Below are 13464 nucleotides of genomic sequence, written 5' to 3' on the forward strand. Positions count from 1 at the left end.
TTGTGAAACGTCCTAGATGAACTCCCGAAATTGACCCAACATGCAAACCGAACTTTTCCATCGAAATCAGGATGATACATAGCTTTGGTATGTAATGAATGAAGTATGTGAAAAAGGATCCTATAGAATATCCATATACCAAAGACGATGCATAATTATGATTGAGCAAAATGAATTATAGTGGAGTAAAAAAATAATAATGATGGCTCGTTATTTATGGTGGTTTTTGGTTTTCATGGTTTTCTTCTCTTCGAACGGTGAAAGGAACATGCGAATGCCCGTAATGAAAAGTGCCCATAACATGTACAAAAAGTTGTCTCATTTAACACAAAGGCATATATATATATATATATGTATGTATATAAATGGATCCAATTTTCAGTCAGTATTAGTTTTCTCTATCAATGTGTTGGAGTAATTATGGCCTCCACATGAATTCGTAAGGTTCTCACGAGATTCACACCCTTGACAATAATGGGATCCCTTCTCCTTTTACACGTATGAAAGTGTATGTGTATTATATATTATATTATATATGAACTAGGGAAAGAGGTCAGTACTCAAGCAGAAAGTAATTCATCGTAAAGAACTAATTTAATTAATAATTTAAAATAGACCTCGAAGCATATTAAGTTACACATCTCTATCAATCCTAATGATAAATAAAAGATGACATATAAAGCAAAAAAGATAGAAAATGAAACGACAATCTCTGGTAGTGTTCCATTACACATCTGCTCTCTCTCTCTCTCTCTCTATATATATATATATTTGCTTCTTCATGTCAATTTATGAGATTAACCTATGCTTCAAATGTACAATTTCAAAGCACCGGTTGGATTAGTCATCACGTCGTCTCGGCCAACAAGCTGAGAACTGAATGCCTCGTGGTCTAATAATTGAAAAACAAGGCTGTATATAACTAAACTAGGCGCGCAATTGCTACATTAACTATTAGAAATAGTCGAAATTATGAGATAATTGATAAGGGGCTTCCCGCTCCTTCTTGGTCAGCTTAGGGAAGGAATTATTACTAGGAACCCTAGACCCGACCTTGGAGAGATTACTCGGGACTTCTGGCGGCCTCACCGACCTAATCAAAGCCCAGTTGACACCCTTGAAGAACTCATGCCGCTTGATCTCAATCGAGCCCTTCACACTCCCAATCCTCTTCTTAGGGTTCTTGACCAGCAGCTTGGCTATCAGGTCTTGCAATCTGACCATCTCCTCGTACTCCTTGCTTGTGCTGACCCCAATACTAGGAAAAGTCAAATGTTGCTTCAGTATGTTCACTAGGGTCCTCTCGTTGTTCTCCCCCTTGAAGGGTGTCCTCCCGTACAGCATCTCGTACAGGAACACCCCTAGGGTCCACCAGTCCACTGCGCTCCCGTGGCCCTGCCCCGATATCACCTCCGGCGCGAGGTACTCGTGTGTCCCCACGAACGACTTCGACCGCGCTGTGATCGGCTCCGCCACCAGCTCCGGGTCATAGTCTTCCAGCTCCGCGGTAATCCCCACAACTGCTGCTGTCGACTTCTTACACGACGACGACGACCGGAGGCACGAGAGGACGGGCTGGACTGGGGTGGCGCATGTTGGAGTGTAGCAGTTCAGCAGGTCGTCGTCCCTATCGGCCGGGTCGGGTACTGTGCGTTTGGAGCGCAGGAGTCTCGGCACGACATCGCACTTGAGGGAGAGGTCGAAGTCGGACAGCATAATGTGACCGTCTTCCCGGACAAGTACATTTTCAGGCTTGAGATCTCTGTAGATGATGCCCATCATATGTAGATACTCAAGGGCCAAGAGGACCTCAGCAGCATAAAACCTGCATGGAATTTAATATTACAGTAAATAATATATAATCTTGGATATTCAAGTCTGATTATTAATTAATTATCCTTCTTTCCTCATAATTATTTGTAATTATTAGAGTAAAATTTTAAAAGATAACGATTAAGCTTGCTAAAGAGAACCATGTGTATATGTATGTATATACACGTCGTAATAATTAATTAAAGGACTTGTATGAATAGGATTTAGTCATACTTTGCAGTTGAGATGGGGAAGCGCTTGCCCGGGCGGCGGAGCCGAGCAGCGTAGAGGTCGCCACCGGGGCAAAACTCCATCACCAGGCAAGAGTAGTGGGAGGCGTCGAATTCGGCATAGAGAGTGGGCAGGAATGGATGGTCGAGCATCCCTAGGATCTCCTTCTCCATATCGGCTCTCTGGAGCTTCTTCCTTATGGCTAGTGCCTCCCGGTCCACCACCTTCATCGCGTAGTAGCACTGCTGCTCCGGCATCCCTGCCGCTCCCGGGTTCCTGTGTCGAGTTACATTGTAATTTTAAGTCCTATCAGATCAATGCTAAACAGCACATTATAACAAGAGAGAACTTAATTGGAATGGTAGCTAATTAGAAATATTATTGCATACAAAATATATGCTGGCAGTGTTCATTTATATACCTTATCTGGCAGAGGTAAACATTTCCAATATCGCCGCTCCCAAGGCGGCGGAGGAGGCGGAAGTGGTCGAGCCCGACTCGGCCTCCCCTAATGCTCTTTAGCCGCTTCATGGCCTCCCAAGCTGTCTGGTTAGCCTTGTGGGGCTTGTTGGAGCCGCTGAGTGAGGCCGTCTCGGTGGCCGAGGAGCTGACGGAGACAGAGCTCGTGCGGCGGCTGCTGAAGCTGAGGTTACTCAGCCAGCTCCGTCCAGTGTCTGGCAGCGTGGTGGAGGAGCAGCTGCTCTCGTAGTCGGATTCATCCCGAGCTGAGGTGCAGTTGGTAGGGGTAGTCGCCATTGTTGAGAGGACATAAAGCCCTTGAATGTACTGTGATATATAGAAGGTGTTTCTCTTTGGCTTGCATATGGGGAAGCCTTTTATATACAAACCTTCTCTAGGTGGGTTTTATTTATTTACAACAAATATTAATTGAATATATGTGGAAATGAAGGTCGTCTTAGAAAATTACAAGGGGTTACTTTTCTTCATTAGAAGTATATCTATCCATATAAAGCTGGCCCACGCTAAGTATATGTTATGATAAATATTTATTTGATTTATGTTTTAAAAATCACAAGGTTCGAGTTTAATTCATAATTAAGTGATATAAAGTATAATAAACAGATCATATACGTATTATTCGATGGTAAAATGGAAAAACTAATTACCTCGATGATTATATATGAAAGGATGTAAAATTTCTACAATCAAAGTTCTTTTTTACTGGATAAAGGCTTTTTAATATAGAGACTTCTTACTTTTAGACTTTTGTGCGTTTAGAATTGATTGATGGGCATGAAATTCGCAAATGCAAAGACCATTCATAGAAAATAACAAGATGATACTATTCATTTTCCGAATATTTAAAGTCTAAATTGGGATAAAGTATATGGCATGTAAAGACCATTCATAGAAAATAACAAGATGATACTATTCATTTTTCGAATATTTAAAGTCTAAATTGGGATAAAGTATATGGCATGTAAAAAGTAATGGTATCTCTTAGAACTCCAATGGCCCTGGCACATATATGTAACGAGTGGAAGGACTACGATTTTTCCCTTTTCCTTTGTCTTTAAGTAAAAGAAATTACCAATTTTTTTTAATTATAAAAAAGGATCATTATGATAGAAAATATAATATAAAACTTAATCAATCATAAAAAAAATGTCCACGAACAAAGTATACCTCGATTTATTGCTCATTATAAGTTTTGAAGTATCGTTCTAACGTTTATTGGATATCTCCAAAGAGACATTACAACCTTTAACCCTTTGTTTGGAAAGAGGATTACGGGGATTATGGAGATGAGTTTTATGGAGAAATTAAAATAACTCATGTTTGGCAATTAAAAGATAAAGGATTATGAAGGATTATGGTGGGATTACTTAATCCTCCATAACCCACCAAAAATTCATATTTTTATTTTATTAATTTTGGATGTTATGAAGAGATAAATTGTCAAAAATCACTTTTAACAATTCTCTTTTCACAAAATTACAATAATGCCCTCTCTAACTATGTTACATTTGCTCGTTCATATACATGCACCTAGATATATATATATATATAGATATTATAAATTCTTTTCTTTTATCTATACGCACTTCCGTTATATATATATATATATTTATTTATTCATTACACATTTACTCTATACGGACGTACTATATGTATATACTGTAAATATTATAAAATCTATTATTTATTTTTGTTTGTGCATTATATGAAATAAATATAATGGTAAAATAATACACCTATATTATTTCATCTCATCCATGTTATCCAAACATGAATTATGAATGGTTAAAAGAATCCCATCACAAATCACCCCATCCTACCCTTCCATAACCCACGCCATCCCATCCCTCCATAATCATCCCATCCCATTATCCAAACAAAATGAAGTAGATTTTGGTATGGTTCATCCAATGCTCTCCCAAAAAACTACACCTGCTGACACACACACGTACAGATATATATATATATATATATATATATATATAAAGCTAGGAGTACTTCCATGAGAGATACAGCTTTTCTCGGTGAAAGTAATACAGCTTAAGCAGCGATAAGATATGTCCGGAATTGCAATCTAAAAATCTTTTTCTTATTACTTTTCTTCACATGGAATTACGGCATAATTAATTTAAAATTCAAATGAATTAATAACCTATAGTTCAATGGGATTCTGGCAATGAACCCGTGAAGATTAATTTATACATAATGTATACTTTTAGAAAGTATTTGAACAGGGAGTACATATGTAAGATTATGGAAGCTCCGGTGGCATTAGATTAATGTGGAAAGGTGGATCATGGCAGAAATTACAAATTATAGAAAGAATACCCATACGTGTAACATTCATAGACATTTACATATATATATACACACACACACACAAATATAAGTTGTATGTATGATGCTGATCACTTAATTAGATCGAAGTTTACTGCAAGCATGTGCGTAATAAATCAGCTGACAAGACGGGCTTCACCCCCACTAGGATTTGTTCTTCCAGTAGCTTTATAAAGGAATATTATGGATTTGGGCAGAAGGACAAAAGAAAAAAGAGGAACATTTTTGTCAGCCAAAAACAATGGGTTTGATAAAGTTGTTTGACCTTATTATGTGTCCTAGCTTGTTTAATTTTTAGAATTCGCTGCTAATATTTATAATTCAGAGCACAAAGAGTTTAATTGTATAAATTCTTGATGTATGCAAATGGAGGGGTTCCTCCAACAGAGCTTGCAGTAAAAAAGGTCTTCTTCTTTTATGCGAAAGCCTAGAAAGCTTGCACCCCCCAAATTTCAATGTGTATATGTATACTTATATGAGTGGTTAATTTCTTTCATTTCCATGCATAACATGGAAAACATCTCCCATAAACATGATTTCCCTGAATCAAGACCACCGCAACGACGTTATTATCTGTAACGAGATAACAACGCGTTCAAGGAGCTCTACTACTAAATCGCTAACTCATTAATAGATCTGATCTAGTTTAGATTTTCTTTTATAGATAATAGATAAAGTTTAAAAATAATAGTAAGTTGTGGACAAAAAAAAAACAAAAACAAAACTTTTTTCCTTTTGTGACAGATAATTGGAGGAGATAAATCATCAATTTAATTAATAAAATTGCAAGGGCAGCTAGAGAAAGTTGGGTAGGTACAAAAAAAAAAAAAAGATAGCCAAATACACGAATCACCCGTGCACTAAAATTCATTGCCACCCCTGCCCTATATAGAGAGAGAGAGAGAGAGTTACGTACGTTGACAGATTATTCATCAATAATGGATTGGATCCATATCTCATCATATGATCGATCTCTAGCTATATAAATGTCTAGGTGTCAACTTTATGTATGTCATTATGCCATCTCTTAATTTATTGTACTGTTTTCATGCATGTGACCCGCGAACTAGGGCCTGCATCGGGTCCAAAATTCTTACTAGGTTAGGTTTATGAAAGCAATAATATTAGTTAATTAACACCGATAAGTTCGGCGTGCGTGACTGAATGATGGAGTTATATCCACCGTCAACTCGGTAGGCTCAAATAATGGAGTAATGCAAAATCAGCATCAATCGTTGGGATGTATGTATGTACAATACGAGCAGATTAGATGTCCGACCATTGTCGTAAGTTAATTGATATAATCAGTGTGCGTGATATAGATACAGATCAAAGGGGATGCAGAGATTCTTCGAAATATATCTTTGAACTTTTGCTGCTACCTTTTGCATTGTATGTGCAAATCTTATCAGGATTGTCGCGTTTTGGCTTGCTGCTGCAGACCCAGGCAGCAACTGTTGCAGTGTTTGCAGGGGAGGAGCAAATAAGGCAGAAACATTGTTACAATGTATGGGTAAGTCTCACGCAGCTCCATAACTTGCCCCATACATTCCTCTCCCCTTGCTATATACACATCACTTTTCGCATTCCCTTATCAAATTCAAATCTGCCCAACCTATCTTCTTCTTTTTTTTTTTTTTTGAAAAGATTTTAACGGGAACTTATTTATTTATTTGAATTAAAATGCCTTTCGACTATACGGTAAGAGATGAGAGTTGAGACATACGGACTACCTTTGTTACGCAAGGTGTCATGCCGTCGATCTTTATGTAGCCAGAGATCATTTCTGCAAAACTAAGTCAAAGATAATTTCATTTCGTTGCGGTTAATTGGGTATTAAGTCATCAAGATGGAAAGCCATATGGAAGAGTCAATTCTTAGTATTGATCCACACAATATGAAATCTCTCCTTAGTTATTATTTCAGAGATAAGAGAGGCGGCCATAGGCTAATAAAGGCATAGAAAAAATAGATATAAATAGATACGAAAAGTTAAGAAATCAAATCCGTAAATTTTCAGCTCAAATTAAGAGTGCGTGTTACGGCACCCCATTCTCGAATTCTCTGGGTATTGGTGGTGGGTTCTTCAGAAATGTTCACTCTAGCTGGAGCATAAAAAATTCAGTTGAAAGTGGGTCAACATCCATGCAGGATATATTTATGTTTAAATGGAGTCACAGAGAGAGACAGGGAAACCGTCTCAATTTATTGATAGGTTCACTTTCTGAGAGATATGGATATATACACAATCATAATGTAAGCAGCAACTAATGGGCATGAACTCCTATTTTTATTTTAATATGTTGCTTTTCAGTTGAATTTGTCGGGTCCAGTGTTCCCATTTTCTAACAATACCAAATGCTTCTACAGCAATTACCAGGTGAGGTTCGATCAACTTGATTGATTTGACCCATCGGACTGAAAATCACGTGACATTTCTAATGAACGTACATACACTGGCTGCATCTTAACCCGACGAATCAAGCGACGAGTTGACCCGGAAATTATGACCCAAGAAAGTTGCACATCTTGTGAATGCACTAGGCCCGTAAAGCTGGAAATGCATCTGACATGCATGTGAAGCCCATGTTCAATTGGCCTTATCTGAAATACATTTTTCACGGATAATAAAGACCAAAAAATTGGTCGAATGCGAAAACCACTACAGGGACTGTAAAAGGTTTCTTAAGTTTATCACCGAATTCTAAAACGGTCGAGGTTGAGCGTCGTCAAGCATTAAGGTATAAGTCGTTAAGAATGAACCGTTATTGCGCGATTTAGTTTTAAGATGCTTGGCATGGAAGCAAGCAGTTGAGGTGGTGACTTTCCAGGAAACGTATCTCAGTCTTTCTCAGGAAGACGCACCATCACTTCTCTGTGAACGCTTTCAGAGTAAATCGAATGTACTTCCTGTACAAGGATTTCCGTGGAAACAATGAGCTGTGATGCTAGAGAATATATGACAGTGTGGCACGGTGAGCAGCTGATGTAAGTTTAATTGTTTTCATTCTATCTTCGACTTTGACTTGCTTAACACGGCACTGCAGCACGCATTTGAAATCTGAAAGGTAGAATTTAATGCAGCATGCATCTGCTTAATCATCCGGCATCTACGTCCGAGATACTCACGTTGTTGACAGAGAAGACCTGAACATTTTCAGTTGGTTCTTCTTCTTCTTCTTCACTGGTATGTACAATCGTGAAGAATGCAGGTTGCTTCGGGTCAGGAAGAGTCATTACCTCATTGCTCAGCTTAGTCGAGACATGAGACATGTTCCTGTGTATCGGACTCGTTTTCTCGTACACACAGGAGACTGATTCGAATGCACCTTAGAACCTCAGTGCTCGAGGGTACTTCGGTTACTAATCCCGGATCCATCAGTTCCACAGCCCTTCTTTCCAAAGATCACATGCCTAACAAGTTAAGACATTTACACTGAATTTTGTACAGTGTTGTTGATGATAATCAAGAGAGGTTGTCCAATGACTTACATATACCAATAGATTCACTAATTGATCGCAATGATAAAGAGTAACGTTTTTTTTTTGCCACTGACGATCTCGAGCATCATCACCCCAAAGCTGAACACATCAGACTCAACAGAAAACAGACCATTCATCGCATATTCTGGAGACATGTAGCCGCTGTTCAATGCGGTCAACAATATGTTAGAACAAGAAGCACCACATTCAAATGCTTCAGATGATAACACATTATGTTCCAACAATTCTGTTTGTATTTGGTCGGGATTCACTGTCCCCGAAAATTCCTGCTGTGCCAAAGTCCGATATCTTGGGATTCAATTCCCCATCCAATAAGATATTGCTGGTCTTCAAATCTCTATGGATGATTTTCAACCGGGAATACTTGTCTAGGCAGAGAAACCCCTGAACAATCCTTTCGATGATGTAAAACCCTCTTCTCCAATCTAGCAATACATTCTTCATCTAATCTGTTATAACTTGTGGCAGGTATCAGAACTGAGAGACCTATTATACGAACCAGAACTTTATTGATAGCAGCAGCAACCAACCAAGAAGATACGAATCCAAGCTTTTGTTTGGCATGTACTCGTATATTAGAAGCTTCTCTTCTCCTTGAGGGCAGCAACCAAGAAGGCAAACACGACTTTTGTGCTGAAGCTTCGAGATTAGTAACACTTCATTCTTGAATTCCTCTGATCCTTGTCCAGAACTTCGAGAGTCTCTTGATTGCAATTTCTTGTCAAGATGCCAATTTACCCTGCAAGAGCAGATTGCCAGCCACCATCATTTACTCATGCTTATGGGATGTTTAAAAACGGAAATCTTTACCTCATACACTGGGGCACAAAACCACCCTGGCCGAGCTTGTTTTCAAGGGAGAAATTATTTGTTGCACTTCGTATGGAAGAAAAAACTAAATGACTGGAAATCAGTTCTCTCATTCCCATCCGGTTCCCGTTCGCTTTCAGTTCCAAGTGCAATTCTGGCTGCATTGATAATATCTACTATGTAAGCTAATACACCTCTACAACCCAGTCCAGTTAGAAAGCAGAAATTCAATGCCCATCTATCAACTAGAAAGCTTACCTATCTTCATTCTCTTACAGAAATAGAGTACCAAGATGAGAAGTAGCGCAGAGATCACCGGAAAAATGATAAATACCCAAAGCCGTTTCTTCATTGGATGGTTATCGACTGTTTCAGACAGCAAACTAATTAAAATTGAAACCTAGAACAGAATCATAGGCTTTTCAGCAGATCATATGGAAATTCAAAATCAATTGAGAGGAGAATCATAAATCATCATACCTCTTACACGGATGTAAAAGTATTCAGTATTTGTTCTGGAATACTTCCGTTTCGTCCTTCTGAGAGTCTACGCCCAGTACCATCTGATCGGAAGGAAGCATAAGCATTGCAGGAGCAGTCAAACCTGCACATTTCTTTGCAATCACTGATCCCAAGACTTGAATTATCTACATTCCACGCGGCCATTGATCCGCTCGTTTGAATGAAGTTGTCTCCGTCCCTCAGAGCCATTGATCCGCTCGTTTGAATGAAATCGTTTCCATTCGAGCACTCAGATGGTTCCAGGCTTCCAGCGCTATGCAACCCTTATGAGACATGAGTAGTCCACAAGAGACCATGAATTACTAAATGAATCTTAGACATCTCGAATCCACCAGTAGAGTTCAGGGTCATCCATGCCGAAACATACTCCTCGGGCATCAAAAGAGTGAAGTAGCTCTTGTCTTCCGTTGTGAAATACAAGAAGTTGAGTTTGTCATCGAATGGAAAGAATCCTGTTCCTGGAAAGAAGCTAAAGCCAGTCCCCGCTTTGCCAATAAAGTCTACCTCGTCTCCAAATAATGAGACGCTTCGTGTTTTTGGGTCCACACCCATAGTGAATGCCCCAGGCAGGCATGCTCGGGCTAACACATGAAGTTAGAAATCTTTGCCGGACTCGTCCACTCTTCAGTTCGAACTACCCAAGTTTCATGCCAAGTAGAAAGGTATCCGTCGGATAATCAAAGCTCTGCTCTTAGGACTAAATTACCGCTGTCAAGAAGTGTCAGATTAATACCCGTGCTATGGCTCTGACTCATGGCCGGATGCTATCCGAGTTTACAACAATCGAGTTGCCATTATAGCCAATCAACAGGACCCCGTCCCTGATAAGATTAAGGACTCCAGAAGAATCCGTCAATGGCCTGGCCCTGTTGGCAACCCAAACGATCCTTGTTACACTACCCTGCGTGTACTGGATCCCGAGATAGCGATTCGTGGAGAAACTAGGACTGAAGAATTTAAGTTGGAAATGCTGATCCGGAGAATCCAGGAACTCCCAGTCCCTCAGTGTGTTGCCTGCCTCCAGGGTGTCCGCACCCCAAGCTACCGCGAAAGACATCACGAACCAGCAGCATAACAGAAAACAAGAAACTTTGGCCCTTCTGCTTCGACTTATCTGGCTGTTCAGTCTCCGCCATGATTTAACAATTTGCAAAGAATGAAGCAGCCAAGCAAGCTCCTCCAAATATCAAAAGCTGAAGTTGAGATAACAGAAACTAATCGAGAAAAGAGAAGAGCACGTAAACGAAATCAGTAGCCAAGTCTACGATGGATAGATAGAATACAATTGGAAAAAGCCAAAAGATGACCTGCTCTCCTCTCCTTGAGGCAAAATATGTGTTATATTCCAACAAGACGAGCGTTCGCGATAGGATTCCTAATGGTAATTGATTCCGTCCGACTTATTTTTATTTTATTTTATTTTATTTTTATATCCGAGGTTCCTACAGATAGGCACCTGTATGGATTTAGGCGGATTTTTCTCCCCCACTACGTATTAAGTAGAAAATTCCTCATCATTGTCGGAATTTTCATTCACCGGTTGAGATGAAATTCGAGGAAACATCCCTCAGTTTCTTTCAGGAAGGCCATTCCCTATTATCTATCAATTCTTTTGGACTGGTTGCAGCACACAGTAAGTAAGGCGTCCAATTTTGACTGACGAATATTTTATGCCTTCAATTAGGACTTTGAGGTTCATACTGGAAGACTTGACAGTCGATCTCCTATCATAACCTCCTTGCTCATTAGTCGTTTGTTAAGACCTTTGAGAAGGCTAATATCCCATTTTTACGTAGACGCCTTCAGGATTACTAAACCAAGCATCGCAAATAAGGACATAAAGTGCTTTTCAAGAATTTGAGATTTAGATGTGCAGAGCAAGTTCTTCGTCGTTGTCTGATTCAGACAATACAATCGATCAGATGATGAAATCGCACTGTAATCAACTAATGTAATTTACATTACAAACCTTTCAATGTTATTACAAATTCCCGTGATAAGGACAGGAAGAACATAGCGCTCTATGGTCATGCTCTCAACTATAGCCCTTCCCCAAGCAATTGAGACAGCGTTGTATCCTGCAAAACACAGAAAGGTCCATTCATTCAAGGATTAAAAGAAAAAAGGTTTCCGTGTTTTCAACAAGAAGCATGTTTTCAAGGTGCGATCAAGCATTATTTGCTTTGATTAACATGTTTTCGCAGAAAATGGCGTGCAAAGCAGTTTTCTAACTGCAACCAAAGGAGCTGCAATTAAAGGCCGGGAGATTCATCAGAAAGATCTCAGCAGTATTCATACAGCCGAGACAGGCCCAGCCGTACCATATTGACTTCCAAAAGTGCAAGTGCGAAATGGAATATCACATGTCGAAGTCAACTCACAGCCGTTAGGTCTAAGGAAAAGGAGTTGCCCATGGCAATCAGCTGCTCATGGATTAGCTAAAATTCTCTGCTGTATTCTCATAACTAAGCTGTGTTTATTTATAACCCGAGGCTAAACATCAAATGGGTACACTGAAACTCATAAATTCCTAACCTCTATCATCTAAATATATTATATTAGATACTGAACGCAGGGCTACCCGAGAAAATAGCCATCTACTCTTACTCTGCTATAAAACCTACAACTCGATATCGATTGGGAAGAACGATTTTATTTATTTATTTTCCAACTGACCTGTTTCCTTCACATGTTGGGCAAACGCAGGGATTTATGGCAACGGGATCATAAAGCGGAGACCATTGTATTGTTGCGTTCCCTCTGCAAAGCTTGCAAATGTAGAATCCTTTGCCTTTGCAGACCATACAGGGCAATGAAATCTTCTTCTGAAGAAGCAAAATCGATCGCAAGAAACCAATAAAATAAAAATCAGATCCTTAAGAAAATAGATAATCAAGACAGTGGGATTGAATCATCAGCTGTTTGGGAGAATTTCCATGATTCAGGCCACATCAATTATCAGCTCAACACAGGACATTGAAGGGGTCCAAATGTGAAAACTTCACAAAGCATTGATCATCATACAAAGCAAGTGAAACTCTACAAAATGATTGAATTAACCACCGCATAGCATGGATAAGGTCCTTCACTGCAGTAACATTCTTATCCCTAAGAATGTAAAAATGTAAACTTTTCCGAAAACCGACCAACAACACAAAGAAATCATTTTCCGTCTAGAATTTTCAACTAAAAAAGAAGTCCTAAGAAGCAGTCAACCAGAATTCCGGAAGAGGAACTGAAATTCTAAATAGCGCTTGTAGCTTTCTCGCTTCCTCCGAAGACCAGAGCTAAAAATGGTAAAAGGATTGAGCTCTATTGAGGAATCATCAAGAAAGCCAAGTGGGAAGTTTCTACACTGTTCGGGAAGTTCTTCGAATGCATATTTACCCTTTTCCTCTCCGTCACCGTTCGCACCACCGACATTGTGACAGCAGAGACGACGTTGATGGTGACGAACCCGCCCAAGATTATGGCGGCGCTGCCACCCAGCACTCTCAGCTGCGGTGGCACCATCTCCTTACGGTATGAGTCTACTTCTTCTGTCTGGCCTTTCCACAAACAGTTGGCATGTTTTTCCGTCCCGAGTTCCCAACGACCGAGTGAATAAGTAGCTCTGTTGCTAAAGCTCTGGCCTTTACGGGCCGAGAAATTATGAAGTGCTTCACCACGAACCACGGTAGCTGTAGTACGCCCTACCAGAATTTGACACGTGGAAAGCTGCAGTCACAGAATAGGCCAAGTAGGTGGTTGATGGTTCACTTTCTTGGA

The 13464-nt window shown here is 39.7% G+C and overlaps 2 protein-coding genes and 1 long non-coding RNA gene across 3 annotated transcripts; all 3 read right to left on the minus strand.

The window, feature by feature from the left end:
- Window positions 1–593: 593 nt before the first annotated feature.
- Window positions 594–2861, minus strand: LOC116198518 (protein kinase PINOID 2). Its single transcript, XM_031528685.1, has 3 exons — window positions 2465–2861; window positions 2047–2319; window positions 594–1825 (listed from the first exon to the last, which is right to left on the minus strand). The coding sequence occupies exons 1-3, from the start codon at window positions 2797–2799 to the stop codon at window positions 955–957; spliced, it is 1479 nt and encodes a 492-aa protein (XP_031384545.1). The 5' UTR covers window positions 2800–2861; the 3' UTR covers window positions 594–954.
- A 5119-nt stretch (window positions 2862–7980) lies between these two features.
- On the minus strand, window positions 7981–9536 carry LOC116201610. The gene is made up of 3 exons (XR_004155907.1): window positions 9433–9536; window positions 9175–9332; window positions 7981–9103 (listed from the first exon to the last, which is right to left on the minus strand). It is a non-coding gene; the product is annotated as an uncharacterized LOC116201610 (long non-coding RNA).
- Window positions 9537–11539: 2003 nt separating this feature from the next.
- On the minus strand, window positions 11540–13335 carry LOC116198994 (protein BUNDLE SHEATH DEFECTIVE 2, chloroplastic). Its single transcript, XM_031529277.1, has 3 exons — window positions 13084–13335; window positions 12373–12521; window positions 11540–11774 (listed from the first exon to the last, which is right to left on the minus strand). Exons 1-3 carry the CDS (start codon window positions 13207–13209, stop codon window positions 11732–11734), a joined length of 318 nt encoding a protein of 105 aa, XP_031385137.1. The 5' UTR covers window positions 13210–13335; the 3' UTR covers window positions 11540–11731.
- Window positions 13336–13464: the final 129 nt, after the last annotated feature.

This window comes from Punica granatum, chromosome 3 (genome assembly GCF_007655135.1).
Source record: "Punica granatum isolate Tunisia-2019 chromosome 3, ASM765513v2, whole genome shotgun sequence".
NCBI classification, from domain to species: domain Eukaryota; kingdom Viridiplantae; phylum Streptophyta; class Magnoliopsida; order Myrtales; family Lythraceae; genus Punica; species Punica granatum.

Excerpts from the sequence above, each read along its gene's own strand:
- LOC116198518 (XM_031528685.1), bottom strand. The coding sequence starts at position 2,799 with ATGGCGACTACCCCTACCAACTGCACCTCAGCTCGGGATGAATCCGAC. Across the intron at positions 2,320-2,464 it reads GTTTACCTCTGCCAGATAAG|GAACCCGGGAGCGGCAGGGA; the intron begins GTATATAAATGA and ends AACTCGACACAG. Across the intron at positions 1,826-2,046 it reads TTCCCCATCTCAACTGCAAA|GTTTTATGCTGCTGAGGTCC; the intron begins GTATGACTAAAT and ends AATTCCATGCAG.
- LOC116198994 (XM_031529277.1), bottom strand. The coding sequence starts at position 13,209 with ATGGTGCCACCGCAGCTGAGAGTGCTGGGTGGCAGCGCCGCCATAATC. Across the intron at positions 12,522-13,083 it reads CGGTGACGGAGAGGAAAAGG|AAGAAGATTTCATTGCCCTG; the intron begins GTAAATATGCAT and ends TTGCTTCTTCAG. Across the intron at positions 11,775-12,372 it reads CCAACATGTGAAGGAAACAG|GATACAACGCTGTCTCAATT; the intron begins GTCAGTTGGAAA and ends TGTGTTTTGCAG.